This window comes from Arctopsyche grandis, chromosome 13, assembly GCF_051622035.1.
Source record: "Arctopsyche grandis isolate Sample6627 chromosome 13, ASM5162203v2, whole genome shotgun sequence".
Lineage (NCBI taxonomy): Eukaryota > Metazoa > Arthropoda > Insecta > Trichoptera > Hydropsychidae > Arctopsyche > Arctopsyche grandis.
In genome coordinates, this window is record NC_135367.1 from 10,996,053 (window position 1) to 11,017,849 (window position 21,797).

Consider the following 21,797-nt stretch of genomic DNA (forward strand, 5'->3'; position numbering starts at 1 on the left):
AAACATGACTATTTCCGGTTCACGAATTCTAGCCAAAACCTTATCAACACCAAGTTAGTATATAAATAATACAAATATAAATTTTCAGCTTGATAAGTTCGTGTTGTGGTCAAAAATTTCACATCCGATTTATTAAATTTAATGATTTTTTATGTATATTCATCTCATTGATACAGTTCCATGAGTGTTCAAGACAGTAAAACAGCTTGTAAAAAATATTTGTCTTTCTAAGAAATGAACAATAATTTCCTGAGCCTCAGCCTAAGTCTAGAGAAAATAAAATATAATCTATAAAAAAAGTATACACTCAAATAAGTGTATAAATGGAAACGTATAAAAAAGTAGTGACGCAATTAAGCGTTTCAAATAAGGGATTGAATAAATTGCTCGAGTGCTATTTTATAAAAATAGCCATCGATTGACTCATTTAAAGCAGTAGTAACATTTTTACGCGAATTCGGTAAAAAAAAAAGCACGTACTAATTTTAGACACAATGACTCAGGTGACTTAAGCGTTGAATGAAAAATTTTGATTACGCATTCGGCTATAAAATAATACAGAGTCAGTAGTTTTTTCAGCACGTCTGACGGAAGTGTGTTAACAACATGTCAAACATCGTAAAGACGTTTTCAGAACTTTTGACTACACTGTCAACACAGATCGTTCGAAAACATTATAAAAGACATCTAATTATAGGAAAATATTTAAACTACTTTTCCCGAGAAAAATTCCAACGATTAAAAAAAACACGTCGAACTTAGTTTTTTTTCAATGTGTATATAAAAGATAGGAAACGGGATCGGCGTCGACGCGACGGGGTCAAGTGTAATTCGCGACCGTGAAGAGGTTGAGTCAACAGTGATTACTGTGCACCGCAAACACTACGAATCACTACTCTTTTTCCACATCCACAGAAAATCTGTGGAAATACGTATATGCATACTGGCGTGTTTGTGTGTTCCGTCGGTAAATAGTTAGACCATGTTGCGCGTTCGTACAAATAACGGTTCAAAATAAAAACACGTGGATTGACTGATGGGAGATTTAACTGGAACTTCAGACCGATGATTGATCTTGGATCAACTCGCTGCAGGTTTGAACACAACGTTTGAATTGATTCGTCAGAGTTAATTATGGAAAATTGTATGGTGGGTGTGCGATTCCTATCTAACTAAAATAAGGTCATCTATTGTTTATAAAAGATAACCCAAATTTCATCCACACCTCAATTCCACGTTAATGTAAGATTAAAACATGATGATGCAATACATATGACTGGGAAATGTGTCGTAGGTCATGTTCGAATTTAGCGATGTCGCATTGAATGTTTTATAATATATAATGTCATATAATAGACTTAAAGATATCTGCATTGAACAATTCTGATGACTGTATAGTAAAGCGTTTCATCGGAAAGTACACGCATTATTTGTATTATTAGTATGTACGTGAATTAAAGCAGGTTTGTATCACTCAATGAATGAACAAATAAAAATCTCTCGAGATCTAAAAACAATGCCAGCATTCGATCTTTAGACCGTCTAACTTCCATGACAAAGCGATACAATGAATGCAAATTGAATTGTCGTGAGGTCAAAGACTAATGAAATTGGGATTTCCAAACGTCAATTCTACACTGGCGAGCTTCAATTGAAGTCGTGCAGAATGTGAGGAAATGGCCACGTGCTGTAAAAGGTCAACACTTGATTCATATTGAATATAATCAAAGGGGTAATGACTCTATATGCATTCAATTATGTACGTCAAATATTTCATGTGCGTTGGTTTCCATGGAAAATTCTATGTATTATAATGAAATTTACGATTTGAGTATAAAAAATAGCAGTACAAAAAGAGTACAATTGTTAATTGGAAACATCACGTAATGCGATTCGACATCTGCCAAGGTTGCAAATCTAGGAAGTACCGATATGATCTCGCGAGAGGTAATTAGAGTCAAAAGAGGTGAAGGTGTACCAACGTAGTCAGAAATCGGCCAACTGTCACAAATTCAGGGACTCTCCGAAAGGAAAAGTCTCGTTTGACACAATAGGGTCGAGTGTGTGTGTGTGTGTGTGTGTGTCCGTCTTTATAAATAGAACCGCGTGAAAGTCGCGGAAAAACAGCGAAAGTGGCTTCAATAAATCTGTCGCGCGAAACTCGTTCGCTCTTCCGACTTAATTAATTTCGGGATAGTGAAGAGAGAAGGAAAAAGGGCAGGCAGGTAGGCATAAAAGTTTTCCGGCGACGTACGTAGGTGTCGAGAATTACAGGAATGTAAAAGAAAATAGTCGTCGGTGAGAGAGTGTCGCGTGTAATTTGTATACGTGATGGGATGCAGCCACTGTTAAGCACGTACGTATGTACAATATTATACATACATATATACTACGGATTTGTATACTTAACTGTGGTATGTTTGCATGTTTGTAGGATATAACTGGGTCGTAGGAAAACGTTTGCCCATCAGCAAATGCGACCAAAATCGGTCTAATATATGTTAGGTATAGAGAGTTGAAATGCTATTAATGAAATATTGGCACAGTTTATATGCATGTAGCTTTGATTATGAATGTACATACATATGTATATCGTTGGTTGACTTTCAATAGAAAGGAAAAATAATACATATTTGCTTTAAGATTAAGAAAATAAACGCGATAAGTCGAAGGGTAAATATTTTTTAAAATAGAAAAACTTGAATGTACATATAATATTGAATTTCAAAACCTAATGAAGAAGTTTTTTTACAATCAATTTGGGTGGTAAAGAAAACATCAAAATGTAATTAACGGAATTTTGTTTTTATTTCAGAAGCAAATTATTGGCTTTGAAGTGTGTTCTATGACACGGAAGAAAAAAATATACTTCAAAAATATTATATAATTCTTCAAAGAGAGTTCAAACCACACACATGAATAACATTCTGAATAAAATTTAAACTTGGAAATTTTAATATTACACAAAAAAGATTCGTCAAGCTTCTAACATCGAAACATCACTCAAGTGAGTTCGTTCTATGAGGCAAAAAAAAAACAATACCAAACTGAATATATAATATGTATCATATTTTTATTTTATACATAAACTAGTAGTATTACCTGGCTTGGTATTTGTAATATAAACAGTGTAAACATGGCAAAACAATCTTACAGTAAACATTCATTTGCTTTTTTATTAAATTTATTTGAATCGAAAAAAAAAAAATTCAACGATATCGATATCGTCGTTTTAGAAACTTTTTTTTCGATGCTCCCGCCCAAGCCTTTAAACCTTACATACAAAGTCTCTTTCAGAATTATATATTAGATTTCTACCACAGGTGCTGTGCTAGGTTGGCCCAAGGCGACATCTATGGTCAGATTTGTGCACATAAGTAATAACAATTCTAAACATAACAATACAATAAAAGTGGTGTTATAATCCACAATCAAAAAATTCGATATGCAGCGAATTTTTTACAAAGTATGTAGGTAGCATATTTATAATAATCAACGATTTCGTAATGCTATAAACTCGAATTTGAGAGAAGCTGAAGGGAGGGGGGATGAACTGCCGATTTATTGCATCTGTCACTACAATTAATCTACAAAATCGGCAACTTTTAGCAGGAGACGGTCGATCTGGGCTTTAGTAACCATCCAGATCTCGACAGCAGTATAATATATGAATCGAATAATTACTCGATTCTGGCTGGGACTTGAACTCACGACGTTTCTACTGGTATACATTGGCTCTACTAGTGAATTACTCTGTGGCTCAATATGTACGTATATGTATATTCATATATACATATATTTCATATCTGTTAGAATAAATATGATATGAACATACGCATATGAAAGAAATTTGTTCAATCTAAACAGCGATTTGTGAACAGAAGATTGAATGATGATTTAAGTCGAATTGTAATATTCGATACAAAATATTTGAGAGTTGGGTTAGTGTACGCCATGAATCTATCCGTCAGATGATTCACCACACGTATCATAGATATTGCACAATCCGTTTCAAGACAAGACACGTGTTTTTTATAGATAGTTTTGCACACGTAAAAACCGTTAGTACGCATAATCTATACTGTAACGATCCAAGTCAAAACGCACCCCTTGTATTATTTTCGGTGATTTTTTATCCTTGTATGTATTGACACAGGTTTGACAATGATCGACAACGATGTAGGAGAAACTTGTCGAAATAATAAATCGTACGAATTAACAATGACATGACGAACAACAATGAAGCTCTTCGCAGCTGGAAACCACAAGCACGTGCCCTACTATTCAGCGTGCTTGCGCCTTTTACAGTAGCGTAGAATTTAAATTTTATATTTATTATATTGTTTCCACTCCAAAATCACAAACGAAAATGAGCTCGAATCGAAGAAAGGGCGTGTATTTAAATAACTAAGTAGTAAAAAATCCCAATATTTAACGATTATAGGTTTAATTACCTGAAAATCGTAAAATTTGAGGGGTTCCGTTTTCAGTGACCGGCACTGTATATCTTATATAACAGACGAATGTAAAGATTGTTCACAGCCTCCCAAATTTAGGCAAAATAACCAGTTCTAGTGTACATATGAATATTATACACCATGCTCAGTGATCAGTGATCACTCATCACCATTACAATACATACATACATACATACATATGTGAAATATTTAAATTTTGAAGGCATTGTAATGAAATTACGGTCGCCTAACAAGCAACAATTTTCATGAATAATGAATCCATTGTTAAATTGATTCCAAACGGAAGGGGAATAGATATTATAATACAGTCGTGAATATACTGCAACAACGTAAATCGTTAAAATACGTGTTTCGAATAAAACAGCACGCTTAAAAACAATTTGAAACATCGATTTCATCGAGAAAATAGATTAGACTGTGAGAAAACCTCCATGACTATTCAACGTAGTCCAATTTGGAAAGATAATTGAAAACGCGTCGATTCGAAACGAACCGAATACATTATTGTACGTGATATATAAAATATGTGTAAGAGAACAAAATGTCGTTTATCATTGAAAACGTAAACACACTCCAGAGGATCTCTTGAATACATCATTTTAATCTGATCAAATTAGCGCAATGTCGAAACGAAAACATTGAGCACAGTTCTGGGATACATCAACGGCGCCGTTCCACATATATCAGTTTATTGCGAACGGAGCAGATCGATTCCGTTAATTTTGACGGAACAAAAACGTGGCACAGATGAACCGTCACAATCTAGTAACAAAAAAATAGACACAAAACACATAATGTTGATAAAGAGAAAAAAATGCGTACAGCGCAATACGGACGAAGTCGAGAAGCGGACCAACAGAGCAGCTGTCATTTTTTAAAAACGTCAACATGATAATAATTCTTTTCGAAAAAACGACTCAAGACTGGGTCAATGTTGCGTTGGTTTTTGTTATTTTTGAAGATTTCCGTCGCTTGACATTTAAACCGACCCAAGCAAGCTAACTGTCTAAATGTAAAGCTACGAGTACGGAATGGCGTGAGCCATTATAATTCAACTGCTTGTCTAAAAAGGTCACGTTGGAACGATACAAGTTAATTTCGCCAAATTAACTCTCATTGCTTTGTGTAATAAAAATTCCATTCCGTTCATTTGAGATCAATTATATACTAAATTAAATAATAGGCATAGCCAAAATGCTGCTTGCGGACCGCATGATGATATTTCATAAAGCAGTTTTTACTTGAACAAACCTAGAAATATCAAAAGCTTACGAGCTAATAATATTTTCATTATTTTCAAAAATAGCTCGTAAAATGTCAAACCCTGCAACTACATACAATTATTGTCACGCATGCAAATTTATTGAAACCTTTTACGATTTTAAAAATTCAAATGCCATTTTATAAATTGGAATCAATTTTATCGAACGACGAACACGATACAAATGACAGTACTTAATAATACACATTTGCTTCGGCTGTGACGCAAATGAACCACAATTAAGATCGACAGAAGAGAATAAGTGAAAATTAGCAAAGTTTCGACGAGGACACGGCACACCACAACCGATATAATTGACTTGTTAAATCAATAAGGTCTATTTTTACCGGAAAACGTCCAACTACGCACCAAAGGGAATCAAAACCTACAATTTCCCCCAAAAACAAATAAAAACCTAGAGCGACTAATTTGTCCACTTAAAACTTATTTCCGACACGTTTGCTGTCACGTACAGTTTAAAAAAATACGTATGTAGATATGTGTATACGTGTATAATATAAATAGCATGAAAAGTTTAAAAGAACAAGTATTCATTATTATCATTGTGACTTATGTCAACTTCATACACGCGATTTATTTAATTATACATACAAACGTACAATACGATAATAAGAAAATGATAAAACTTTATTTATAGCCATATAGCACAAACATAGGTGACATGCATGAAAGAAATAACATTTAATTCGAAATAATACTGAATCACAAATTGTAAAACTTCATTTAATTTAAAACTATTCCGTATGTAAAACAATTCCGTATGTCTGAGATAACGCTCGCCGTACTATAATAGTCGTTTCGATTCGACATATGTACGTCACAGCTAAACCACTGCCAAAACGTATATACAAATACAATAACAAAAGAAAAAAAACTTCTATATACATATATACTGATCGCTACTAATGTTTCCGCTTGGGAGAGAATTTACCGCCATTTATTGAAAATTTATTTAATTAATTCATTTTTCTATCGGTGTTGTATATTGTTTATATAACAATTAAATATATTTAAAGGGCATTTGAAAATAAATCGACCGCGTGGTTATCGAACACATGACCAACGACACATTTCTTTTAATTTTTTTTTATTTAATAACTTAATATGCCAACACCCATTTCATCGGGTACAACACTAGTAAATCATATATGTTATATGCATGTATTATTACATGTGTATTAATCCTGGCTAACATGTGTATTATATATGTATTATTTGGCCACAGTTGCATATTGGGGTTTTTTCTTCATTACTTTTATTTCAATACACATAACCTGTGAAGTGGTATATGTGTATTGAAATAAAAGAAAATAAAATAATTGCAACAATCCGTTACTATTACTACATATGTTACCAGTGTAAAAAACCGCAAGACAATAAAGATAAATGTATGTTGGGTATACTGTCATGCATACCTCCTATTCATCCCACTCAAAAATTGTCTTTTAAGACATTTAATACTGAAAATAAACAAATTTCAGACTACCTCATCCAAAATACGTCAATTGCATCGATTTTTAATGCAATAATATGCCTGTGTGTACAATTTATTTATTCAATTCGCGATAAAATCATTTCCAGTAATTACCGATGCTGAAATTTTGGCGATTTGCCGGTAAATCGGTAATATAATCCATGTTGGTTGGTTTCGCAGAACTACGTCAAAGTACATCGATATAACATTACAAAAAAATATTCACTAAAGATGCTCTGATAAAAACTTGTTCTTTTTTCGTTTAAAACAAAGTTCTAACATTTATTTTGGTATAAATATACATATATGAAGCCCATGAAAACTTTTATACATCAACAGATCCATTATTCAATCCCAAAAATGGCACTGTGTGACGCATATTCTACTTACGCTTCCTTCCACTGCGAATCTTTTTCTTTTGCCGACTTTGCAGAAGACATTTCCGAGAATCTTACGTGACGCATCCTCAATGAGTCGAACGCAGATAGTGATTCAATCTTCACAAAAGAAAACAGCACTTTTGCAACAAAGACATAAATTATTCAAACTGTCAACATTCTGGACAGCTTACGAAGCGTTCCAATGTTCCAAGTTTCTACGGAATATACATACATACATATGTATGTATGTACATTGAATCTCCATATTATACCACTGCTGAAATTCACATCGATAAATCTCAATATGCATAGGACAACGAGAAACTTATGTGATTTGGGCCTTACTTACTTTCGTCCTCTGTAATTTTGCGACCTAAATAAACACACGCCTATCAAACTCAATTATCGTTTATCAATGAACACATCCCGGGCAATCGTTAATCAGAGGCACACTGTGTTGATTGAGCTCAAAGACTACACCACGTCTTTGTCTTACCCGAGCAAGCACCCATCTCACATCCCTCACAACTCGTATTAATACATGGCGTATATATGTTGGAGGCGTCTGGGAATTTTCTTGCAAGTATTTGGATTCGAAATATCACGGTTAAGTTCTAGGTTACGGGGCGAGCCAAAAACGAGCCGATGCCAAATACGGAAGTCGATTTCGATTAATCGTCGAAAACCTTGAGAGCAATAGCGAAAATTGGGTCGACAAGTCGAAATGAAATTATGTTTTTTTTTCGTGTTCAATGGGGGATTTTTCCGACGACCCATTTTCGGTCGGGGAGTTTTTGGGGGTGGGTGGCGGTTCATATGCCACCGGTTCCGGGCTGCTGGGCAAAACTAGACAAAGGCTGGTCCAGGGTCGAAAGCATTCGGGGAGGGCGGGTCTGCCAGAGTTCCCGGGGTTTCAAAACTGACGATTAATTAAACTAATTGTGAACCAGTGTCGCTTTAGCGCCTGAGTTTATGACCCGAATAATCGGGAAGATTATATAAAATCAATTAAAAGTTTTAACTGAAAATACTACAGGAGATTCAATTTTTTCGAGAGCATAATGAGGCATTTCTGACAATTTACTTGGATTCAAAGCGTTACTTGATAACGAACTAATTGCGTACAAAATGCTTTCGACTAAAGTCCGGTCTACACGCAGTGATCGTACATACATACATATGAGCCGTTATATTTGAAAATGGCGAAAGTCCAACTTTCAGTTCCAAAAAACACTATTTCCATTTGACTTAATTCACAAATTGTTATCACTTCTTTTAATTCGATATGTCTAGAATCTCGGAAAAGCAGAATAAACGTATTACAGTCCACCAATACTTTTAATGAAATGAAGAAAAGTGGACTTATGCCACTTTCAAATATAACGGCTCATATACTGATGTAATACTTATAGAAACCAACTTAAATAGTCACAATATTCGTTGGCGGGAGATTTATCGTGTATATGTAGGTGTAAGTAACGTACAACCAAGTGTACCTCAATAATCCCAAGAGAAGTATCGGAAACTTATTTTTCTTAGGGCGAACACACAGCGATGAACGTGACACATGGCTTTTTTTAGATAGTTTTAAACGTGCGAAAAAATGGGTCTTGCCTAGCACATATTCATGGAACGCCTAGCACGCACCGTCCCAAAATGACCCGCTGGAGCGTTTTCGGTAAAATCGTATCCTTGCTTGACAGTGATCGATAGCGGTGTATCCCATATTTGAAGAAATGTATGAGAACTTGTCGACGTTCCACATGCCACGTTCCGTGCTGTGTGTTTTCGTCCTAACTCTCACGTCGCTCACTTTGAACCTAATCTAAACGCATACAGTCGACCTAAGATAATAACTCGGAGATCCATTTTATAAACCTAAGATTAAAATCGTCACTTTGTTCATGAGACTTCGATCTCCTGGTAGGTTTGTATAATACATATTCACGAGAAAATTTACATGTATTTGTTAAAAAAAAACCTACGCCTTTTCTGATCGCACTTGGCTTCCAGTAATGAAACGAATGTAAAATGTGAGATTTTTGGACGACATTCAAATAGTTTTGAAACTGAAGAGCCCAATGAGTATATCGAAAATAAAAAATCAAGCTGAAAATTCCTCCCGACTTGCATTCTCATGGAAAACAGATTAGAATAGCATTGCAAATGCATACGTAATTAATTGTCGACCCTACTCTCGTAAGCTAGAATTTCCGATTGATGTATCTGTACATACATACATAGATTTATGTACGTACGAAAATTAATTTATAATCAGAGTGTCGGTTCTGCGTGCGAATCTGTGATTGATCGAGCAATTATTACACATCATTATTTGCGTCTGGGAAGATCGTTGATTTTTCTCCCCCGGCATTTTTAATGAGGGCAACGTGTGGCTCACATAATGATATGTCGAACTAATTTTAAATAACAATGACAATAAATGAAAAAATTGCACTCGTGAAATTATAACCTCGAACAATAAACGGAAACGCAATATTGAATCATTTAATTAATCACTCGTCATCACATTGCTCATAAATAATTAAAGAACGAAATTCATATGATACATATGTACATATGTATGTACATATATAAGTATTTTTATGCAAGTTTCTAAACTAACTTTTGTTTATAAAAGTATTGACCATTACTGCATTTCACAGAGTATGACCGCAAGAAATAGTAGAAAGCTGTTGAATCGTGTTTTTGATGAAAAATTATTAAATTCAACATATGTATGTATGTACGTAAATTTTTAAATTTAAAACGAAATCTGAATAATTTATAGTATTTTATTTTATTATATTATACATCAATTAATCAAGCATACTCGTCTAACAGATTGCTCCAAACGACAAGTGTGCTAAAAATATTAAGAAGGAAAAAAGTACATGAAATACAAGTAAAAATACATATATAATAATAATACATTTATAATAATAATAAAAATAGGGCACAGATGCACATAGTGGTACGCAGCAAGTTTTTTTTTTACACATTGTTTTGCACATGTAAAAAAACCCTAGCACGCCTGATCTATGCTATGGTCATCCAGACCAAAAATCACCCCTGGAGTATTTTCGGTGAAATGTTATCAGTGATCGATAACAGTTTTTCCTATATTTGTAGAAATATAAGAGAAATGAATTAGCAATGACACGAGGATACGTTCATCACAGCTGAAGTATACATATGTAGACATGGTTTGCCGTACGATTCAGTCTGTCTGCGCCTATACACTTTGAAATGACTTAAGCAAATTGGTAAATAGCTTTTTGAGCTCTTTTTCCTATTATGCTGTACATTAACATTAGAATAATATAATACTATGATTACTAACAAAATTAAATTAAAATTGTAAAATAGAAAATGATCAGTAGCTATTAAAATAGATATAAGATGTATTGTTAACATAATTTCGTAACAATAAAAAGCATTTAAAAACAAAAATAAAACAAATTGGAGCGTGTAAATATACAATCAGATATAACACAAAGGAGCAATTTTACTATACGTTTCTTGAGAAATGAAAACGAAATGAAAAATTATTCGCTGATAAAAAAACTGTCTCATTCTTCAATGAAATCCACTGAACGACCGCTGGAAGCAGACACGTCCAACGAACATACTAATAAGATCACAGAGGGCAAACACGAAAATAGCAGATGGCAACCAAATAGAATAGTTTCGAATCGCTGAATCGAACATTCGCATTCGTCGTGTTCGCAACAAAATATTTTATTTTCCCATTTTTTTTTTTCAAATTTAATATACATAATAGAAAATGGAAGACACAATACGAACGAATATGGTGGCTGTCGAAATCGTTCACGGCCAGCGAGCTTTTACAATGAAGCGAAGTGCAACCTTTTTAGGTTAACGACTATGGTCTTTAATAGAATGTATGTATGTGTATAGAGTTTTTCCATTTGATTATCAAGACAAAAACGTAATATGATGATTTCGCATTTGGTATATCCATGTACATTGTACATGGGTATAAGGAACGGATTATAAAAAAAAAACCAGTGCTAGGCACGGATATCCCGAACTAAAGATGTTGCAGAACAACAAACAACGCATTGACAACGCAATCGTTGTGCAATCAGGAAAATTTATGTACAGTACAGGTAATACACCTAGTCATTTTACTGAAAATATTAATGATTAATATTTAGTTGTGTACTATTAAAACATGCAAAACGTGAAGTGATGTTTGTTTATTTACATTACAAAAATATATTTAAAAAAAAAGCACGCGATGAACATTGACACGACATTATTTCCGATAATGCATTAAAGTACGTGTGAAAATTGCATATGATGAATTTTATGAACATAAAAATGAGGAAAAACATTCATAATGCATTGGACAATATTATTGTCAAGAAGTATTATTTTATATAGAAGAAAATGTATTGAAACCTTTTCAATTCTTTGACGTTGAACTACGCTATCGTATACGTTTTGATAGTTTCGCACATGAAAAAAACGCTAGCACGCCTGATCTATGCCAGACCAAAACTCACCCCTGGAGTGAAATATACGAAAAAAAGGTGATAATGATGCAATAAATTATTATTTTATTTTACTGGAACTATGGTATTTTCACCTCCACAAGTAATCCTAAGCTAGGGCGTACGTAATTCTACGTTTAAATACAACAAATTAATGCACTTTAGACGTCTGAACGATTAAAATATTTTACTGTTGCCAAATGAATATCGAGTAAACAAATACACAGATTTCTTCTCTTGGCTCTCTTGATCTTGACACTTCAATCGCATCCAAAATTAAGACCTCGTCGAATTTGCAAATTATTAACATCAATAAATATTATCGCAGAACGAAACGAGTTAACAATAAATATACATACATTTAAACATTTAAAAAAAAACCATTATGCGAGTTGCATAATGGCGACGCACAAAAATAGCTCGAAGACCGGTTTCCGTTAAAATTAACCGCGTTAGACTAAAAATAACACACCGATTATCAACGAAAATAATGAAAATATACGCACAAAGGCGTAAATGAAAAAAAAACCACCAAAACCTTATACATATAAAACTAAGGGGCGGTTCTTGAATGAAAGAAAAAACGTAGTAAAGAGAGCAATGAAAAAAATGGCTCGATATCGAAACGATAAGATCAAAAAAGCGCATTAAAAGGTTACCTCCCTTACATTTGAACTTTAAACACGAAAATTATACAGGGAAAGCTATATTGCCGATCGATACCAATAAACACGAGATCCCGTTTCGTATATATGTACATACGTATGCAATATGTTTTGTATGATCGGCATGCGGTGGAATTTACAAACGCGCACAAATGATATGATAAAATGGCGATTTGTGCGTGTGTGCGCGATCCGTAGATGAATATAATAATTTTATCACATATACATATGTATGTATATATATGGAGGTCGATGCGTGGGAAAAAGGGACAAAAAGGCAAGATGGGGGGGGGGGAATAAAAAGAAGGAGGCTGTGTGCTGCGGCAGAAATCAAGCCGTAAATAATAAGTCCGTGTGATTTACGGAGCGAATATATGGGGGACAAGGTTTTTCCAAAAATGTTTTTGCCCTAAAAATCTAGAGCGTGAAAAAGTATAAAAATAGACTGTTTTTTTCATTTTTATTATACATACTTACTATAAGGGAATATTCTTGGAAAATATATTGCAGAAGTATATATATCTACTTGCATATATAGACAACTACATATGTATATATAATACATGTGTTCATATATCAGACTCTAAAGCAGGTACTTTGCAAAAGACCGAAATATATCTGTTTTGAAAACTTATATTTTATATTAATTAACGTTTTGATTAAGATTTCGTGTAGTTATTTTACAAAAAAAATTCTAATTTGTTCAAAAAATATACATATGACATAAATCTTTGGTGGAGATCAGATGAGCGGACATTTCGCATGTACAAATAGGAAAAAAAAAGTAAAAACACTATTAGAGATTGAGAAATAAAATTAAGCATAGATAATTTTTTTTAAGTGGATTTTCTTGTTTTCCAAAAATCGAAAAGATCAACAAGCATTAAGAACGCATTATTTTATATTTTAGATTATAGGGGCGAAAACACACCGAGTGGTACGTAGAACGAGTTTTTTCGAGACACTTCTAATATGTGAAAAAACGCAGCACCCCTAGCCCATATACATGGTACACAGTCCCAAAAATCACCTCCTTTTGTTTTCGGTGATATTTTATCCTTGCTTGACAGTGATCGATAACGATGAATTCCATATTTAAAGAAATGTATGAGAAACGTATGCACTCTGCACGTGCAAATACACCCGAATGTGGTTTGGGGAACACCCACTGTCACAGCTTAGAGCCAGGGACGTGACGTTCCGTACTATTCGGTGTGTTTTCGCCCTAAAATATGCCGTAGACATTCGAAACTTTTTTCATATTCCCATATTACAATCAAGTACGGTTTTATTGTATCATCCAGCACTGCACGCCAACAGCTCTAGAAGACTACTTCTATGCATACTATACAGCACCGTCTGTTTTCAGCACGCTCATACTTGTTTTGCAAAATCGGCTTACATATACATTACAAAGCGCAACGATACGCCGCAATATTGCTCGCGTGGTATCGTCGAGTCGATATTGCCACAATACGACGTTTCCGAAGACATTAATATGCCCATGACAGCAATTTCATTAGTACGGGTGCACTCGCCACTGTGACGTTACGACAAGCGGGAATATTTCCACCGAAGCCAAAGGAAACCGGTTCTGCTGGATACGTTTCGGTGACATTTTTACATGCATCTACCTATAGGTACTCAAAAATTACAGCGCTCGACTAATAACCGACAATATTATGCAGACTAAATTGCAACCTTTATCCGTCTGCGGATACGAAATTAGTACTAAACGACTTCGTATAAAGAGACCCACGGAAATCCTCAATTGGAAACACACAAAAATTTTAACGATTCGATCAAACCCCATGCACCATTTATGTATTTAGAACGCCGTAAAACAGACACAGTTCACACTCGCATTGGAACAGTAATTACCGGAAGATTAGTCTCACACATGTACATATGTAGTTAGTATAAACATACATATGTATATAAATACGTATACCAAATAAGCACGAGACCGATCGCATCGACCAGCAGGGAGATATTTCCCGGAAATGGCGGCGACAACGTTCCAAATGGAAATTTCCACGGAGCGAAAGAGCCACATTGGGAAGCCCAGGATTTCAAATTTTCGGTTTTCATACGTGGAGAGCATCGAGCATGAATGCAACCATGGCAGGACGACAGCGGCTCCCAACCGTGGGAACGCAGACTCCCCGAAGCGTAAAATTACGAAATACATCAGATAAATTTAATATAATATGGAAGCGAGTTGTGTTTTCCGAATTAATTAATTGAAAGTGTATATTATATCAGTTTCCCAGGCGAAGAATATAGCGTATGTAGATTAAAATGTATATTATATATTACTTTTTGTAATTTAAATTATCCCATTCAGTATTATACAATGGAATTAACCCACATATGTATTTTTATAAATTCGCAACTCGATGAATCTATTTGTATTGTAACAGTATTAAAAAGTAAATTCAGAAAATTTAAATAGTATACAATAGTTTTTTTGCAGTTGCTTACTATTGCTAAAAATAGTTGCGTAATGAATTATTTGGGAACGTTTCCGCGTGTTCGTGTCACGAGCCATTGCCAAATTGATGACTTTATTCAATTGTCAATATTTTCAGTTGTACTGCTATACATACAAAAACGAGAAAAATCTATAAGTCGAGATGCAGGAATTGTTCCTTATATATTATATTAAGTAGATAACAAGCATAGAGATTAATTTAGTTTAGTCACGGGTCAACTCGGCAGAATATGATATGATATATGACAAAACTGCGAACAGGCCTTGAATCAATCAATCAACACTATCGTACATATGTACGTATTAAAACAAGTCGAATAGTAGTCTCGTGTAAACTGAATAGTAAAAACAAACCATTTTTATTCTTATCTTCACATTAAGATTATCGACGCAATAAATCTAATCTTAATGCGCCGGGGTTAATCAGTTTTCAATTAAAAATACGTACAAATGAACTCGCCACACGAATTAAGAACGCATGTCAAGTGCTTACTCACGTTTGCTGCATAACATCTCGGCATTTTTCGAACAAAAGTATATATAATATACTGTAATCGGGATCGAGTATTACCCGAAGACAAAAAAAAAATCAGCACATCACAAAGAACGAAACGCTTAAATTACCGAATAAAATTCAATATTTTTTCCCTCAGTAGTATAGATTAAGATTAGGCCAATTTGCATTCAGCAGGCATTTAGCATCGAACAAAAAATATTTTCGAATTACAATACAATGGTAATTTATTATTCCTAGAGTCCTATATCCAGTCTTCCTTAACAACAGATAGTATAAAAACGTGCTAGTAGTTTCCAGCGATGATGGGCGTATCTTCATTTAACTTTTAAATCATACGATCTTATTACATATTTCGACATGTTTCTCCTACATTTCTTCAAATATGGGAATCACCGTTATCGATCACTGTCTAACCTATGTCAATATAAGGGTAAAATATCACCGAAAACACTCTTGGAGGTCTTCAAATCTTTTTAAATTTCTTCACCTTTCATCTTTTTCATTCCTCAAATTTTATTCAGTTCATCCGGGTGATATAAATTAGACTCATTTCTACATATTTAAATATTTATTTATTCTTCTTATCATTAAGTGCCACGCTTCCAACCCGATTATCATTTCACGATAAAATATCACTGAAAATACTGTAGAGGGAAAGTTTCGCCCTGGATCGCGACAGTATAGATTCGGTGTGCAAACGTTTTTTTTTTTGAGACGTGCAAAAAAACGATCTAAAAATAGCACGTGCCACTTTGTGTGGCTGCACTTTAATGGGATGATACGCCCTTCCAGAATCAATCTTATATGTACATATTCATCGTACAACACCCACAACATAATAAAAATCAAACAAAATTTGGAAAAAGATGGACCCACTAAAGAAGTAGCTCATTGTATATGATAATTATTTTATTAACTTCACACACAACTGAGGCAAGAGAAAAAAAACTTTAAAATTCACACAATAGGACCTCTTGTTTTCATAAATAGGCCATTAACCATACATTCTACGAGGGGGTTCACTCGAGCCTACATAGTGGGAACTGAACCACATCTCAACTTCAAACCACTTCATATTCATTCACCAACTTTTCCGGCTAATTTAAATGGTCACAAAACTCAACAGAGGAAATAGCTCTGGGGGCCATTTTCGACTACATACAGACATACACACACGTGTTAATTTATTATTGAGATCAGATTGGGGTGGTGCAGCAGCAGCACACGTGAGTCACCGGATAAAGAACCGGTTCGGTACAGAGCAGACATCTTTCACATACAATTCGATTCGAATAGCCGGTCTTCTGTGTTGATGTTTAAAAAAAGGGGGCGTATTTTATTACTACGTGTTATCATTATTTGAACAGAAAGTATTCCGAGTGCACTGTAATATTATACATCAGTAATATACATATTCTGACGAATGTGTGTGCATTGATTTTGTCTGTGCAAATACAGCGTTCCAAAACGGGAAAAGTGAAATCAGGTGAGTATACGGGATGCCTAATCGGGTGTGTGTCAAATTTGCTAAACAGTGAAAACGCGACATACTCGAGCATGTCGAAAATAACGATGGGTTATCGACATCCCACGATAGTGGACGAGATTGTGTAACGATAGCCTGTGACGAGTTTGAGATGTTTTTTCTTTTTTTGTTTTGGTTGTTCGGTCGTAAAAATGTAAATTTTGAGAGATAAAGTTAAGAAAAGTTGATGAAATTTTGAGTGGAATGGGTGAGAATTGTATGGTTGCGAGACGATAGGATGTGTTGGAGATAAAATTTGATGCAGATCTGTTTAACATATGTACATATAATAAGTCAATGTTGAGTAAAAGTAGTAGTCCGTGATGATCAGATACACAAATGCGATTTGAAATTAGTCAATCATTAACGTGATTTTCCAACCATGACGTCTCGCTTCTTGCAAGTATTCCTATTCCTATCCAAAAATGCTAATACATATTTCAGAGAAGTTGAGAGTTCATATGTTATAGAAATTTGAATGTATGTAAAGTAGATACAAAAACTACAAGGCCACAGACATACAGTGGTACGCAGCACGTGGTTTTTTTTTTTTAGATATTTTTCATATATTGAAATAGGTTTGACAGTACATAATCGATAAAGGTGATTCTCAAATTTGAAGAAATGTAGGAGAAACCAGTCGAAATAAAAATAAGATCGTACGAATTAGCAAGACATGAGGATACGCCCATCACAGCTGAAGTCTACCATCATGGTCAGCGTGGCGTGCCGTACGATTCAGCGTGTCTACGCTTTGAATTGACTTTAACTAATTTCAGAAGGTAAATGTATAATAAGACTTCATACAAAAGATTTGAATGTAATGAGTAGAGGTAGGACCGGAAGCGTGCCGTTCTTTGTTTATTGTTCATTTTTATGGTGAACTTTTTTTTTGCACTCTAGCTTTGTAGTTTGCTCTATTTCCTGGAAAATAGACCCAAAATGTCCTGTTTCCTGGAAAACGCTTCCGGTACTACATCTAGTAATGAGCAGTGAGCGGCGGTAGGATGCGCCAGCTCGAAATAAATGGGTTTCTCTTGTTAACCTTTTTTTTTGCTCTCTAGAGAGCAAAAAAAAGGTTAACAATATAAATTAACAATAGGATCCCGTTTCAGCGCATTTTCGCGCTTATCTCTGGTAATGAGTAGAAATAGGCTTCTCGTTAAAGCGATATTTCAAAAAAATAACAATAGACTTCGGTGTTCAATAGTTTCATCGGTGTTCAAAACTATGTAGATAGCAAAAAAACTTGTAAAAACATGTTTTTTATAAGAAATTAACAATAGTGCCCCACACATGTGGCATCTCTGGTAATGTGAGTGAAAAGTTGGTATTATAATTAGTGGTATCACTAATTTGTATTATTCGTGTTATCCGATAAATCTCATTTGTGCTTAAAGTTCAAGATAAACCATCGATTGTGAGTCGAAAATTTACGATTACAAAATTTAATGCATATTTTTGTACCGAATGTTTCATCGATTTCGAGGGCGTGCGTTTCAAATGCACTATAAAATACAATGGAATTCGTGTAGATAAACAAAACGTAAAAACGGCTGTGAATCAGTACGGATACCATAAGACATGAAGACTTAAGATTACAAACAAAAAGTAACGGAATTTCGAAGGAATTCACAACAAAACTTGCTAGTACATATGTATGTATGCATGTTATCAGTTAAACGTTGTACACCATTTTCGAGAAAATTTATCTCAAATTTCAGTGTTGTTTTTTTTTCTGAAGCATTATTAAAACGAAAATACATTATCTCTTATACAATTGAAACTATTGTCATATTTACACTATGCAACAGTGCAGGTATAAATTGAGAACAAAAAAGAAGCACTTAGTGTAGAAAAAACTGCTGATTTACTACATTATTTTTTGATTGGATGCAATTAATCTTAATAAAAATACATTGAAAGGAACGTGTATAATTTATCTAATAAAGAGCTGGCCAATACCTTTCGTGTGTTTGTTTGTACACTTGGAATGTGTGATGTGGGTACAAATTGTACACACACACAAGCACATTTTACCGATTGTACAAATGTTCATTCATTGAATTCCAACTGGGTGTTATTGGATCCAGACACCAGTAGTAGTATGTACAACGTAGCACAAATGTTCATTGATTGATTTTTTGAAACATTCAAACCATACTATAAGATTAAAAATGCAATGTATAAAAATAGCTTTTACATACGAATAAACGTGGGCCCGAACGATATATTGCACATAAACATGTTACATGGAATCATAAATTTTCACTGAAATTTTTTGGGAAATAAGAACTTTTCAAGAGTTTTCATGTCTATAAGATTAAATACCTACTAGTAGTGTTGCCAGGTGCTTATTATGCTAGTGATAAAATATCATCCGATGGGTTTTTTTTTGAAAATTTTCTTTACAATGTAGTGAATTTGAGAGTTGATAAATTTAATATTATTAACAATAAGAATCATCTATCGATTTTACGACAAAAAAATCATTGAACTGGTTTTTTATTTATTTATTTAGCCATCTCATACATAAGAAGAGGTATGTAATAAAATAGCAAATTGCTCACGATTGATCCTCAATTCTTACAGGGGAATTTATTGTTCATAGTAATATGAAAATCCCGCAACCAAATAATCAATAGAAAAAAACGGAAAAAATTAAAAAACAGGCCATGCGTATATTCAATATTTATTTAAATTCAGAGTAGTTAATGTGAAGTATTCAAAACAGCTACATATGTAGTTTACGAATAAAAGCTTCAATAAACATAAAATTATTGATAAAATGAATTTAATTTAAAAAAATTGAATTCTAATAAAAATATAGACAGTTAAAATTAAAAATATTATATATTGCTATTATTGTAATAAAAGTGATTGAATCTATTTCATTAGGATGAAGGCCTATCCAACACGCTTCCATTCGTATCCGTTTTGGGCATCTCCCCTGCGGCCTTACTTACACACTTTTTCATTCTCTCGGGTACCATTCGAGCACTTCTTTCATCCGTTTCTGTACTTACATGACCCGCCCATTGCCATTTCAACCTCTTCACTCACACCGTTATATCAACCACCTTAGTCATACATCTCACCCACGCATTCCATTTTCAATATCTCTTCGTCGTCCGAAGCATACAGCTTTTGATACTTTTTCAAGTTCACCGGACCTTGAGCAGCACGATCGAATCTAATTAACGATGAACAAAGTTGATAATCGTATAGATGAAAATTTAATTTAATAAATAAAAATATATTTTATACATTTACATACTTCCAATTCGGCTGATAAGTGTTATCTATGAATGAATTCATCGTTGTTTTCATATTAACGTTTCACGACATGTGAGTATATATCTACATATGTACAAATATATATGCATTTTCGAATACAATCAATATAATAATAGACTATATTATATAAAAAAAAAAAAGATTTTAAATCGAATGTGTCACACTTCAGTGAGAGTTAATCTGTCGCAACTATGCATTTAACAAATCTGACATATAGCCGAAACTTACGCACACATATATAAGTGATCAAAACGAAAAAAAAAAAACAAGTAAAATAAAAAAGAGGCGAGAAACATTTGACACTGGGAGATCCCATCATCGCACGTGTTTGAGAAACTGCGCCACAAATTCAAATCGATACATTCAAAAGAGGCGAGAGCGAGAGTTTGGAAAGCCGCGATTTTCGACAGTGATAATTTGGCGGGGAGCCTCAACCTGGCGGATGACAGATGACTGTGACAATTGATCGCGCGTCAACAGAAACGCGAACGAAACGAAACGTCCATGTTTTCTGTGGAGTGTAGGGCTGCCAACGAACGGTCATTTTTCAAATACATAGTCCGAAAAGAAAAACAAAAGACGATCGATGTGTGTGTGTGAGTGAGGAGGAGGGGGGGGGAGGGTATGTGGGGGTGGGGTAAAGGCGGTCTCCGAACAAAGGCGTCAGGGGGCGTCGGTGTGTGGTGCGGTGCGGTGAGTGCGGTGAGTGAGGTGTGCGGGTGCGTGATTTTGTGGGCTAACCTGGGGTCGCAGTTGGCGGGGGTGCGGTCGACTTCCCAAGCGGCGAACAGCTTCATGGGAACGGGCCGCGGACCCGCCGCGCCGCTCGACAGCGCGCGCATCTTGACAGTTGAGGCGAACAGCGCGCAACGACCGACACCGGCCAAAGCCGGGACCACACTGTCGACAACGACGACGACGCCGCCGCACCGCTCAACACCACACACACACTACTCCACTACCCACACCGCTCGCACGCACACTACCTCACACGCCAGCCGGTTCGCGCACCTAAACGTCACACCCTGGCACCACTGAACCACTGAACGGCCCACTTTGCGCCCTGGCAACATTCCTCTTGCGGGAACTGTCAAATGATTCAAAATTATGCCGAATCAAATAAATAGCAATCAGACAAATAGTCATCCGATGAGTTTTATTTATA

The 21,797-nt window shown here is 34.8% G+C and overlaps 2 protein-coding genes across 3 annotated transcripts in view; both read right to left on the reverse strand.

Annotated features, from left to right (window-relative positions):
* KrT95D (phosphofurin acidic cluster sorting protein KrT95D) overlaps positions 1-21,659 on the reverse strand; it is a 75,639-nt gene extending 53,980 nt beyond the window's left edge. The window contains exon 1 of one of the 2 annotated variants that reach the window (XM_077444260.1): positions 21,374-21,659. In XM_077444260.1, coding sequence (XP_077300386.1) covers positions 21,374-21,474 — 101 coding nt within the window. In that variant the 5' untranslated portion in view covers positions 21,475-21,659. The remainder of the gene's footprint in view (positions 1-21,373) is intronic. The other variant, XM_077444259.1, reaches the window with a different exon arrangement.
* The window catches only part of LOC143921168 (uncharacterized), a 420,653-nt gene that overhangs the window by 72,046 nt on the left and 326,810 nt on the right, over positions 1-21,797 (reverse strand). The window lies entirely within an intron of this gene.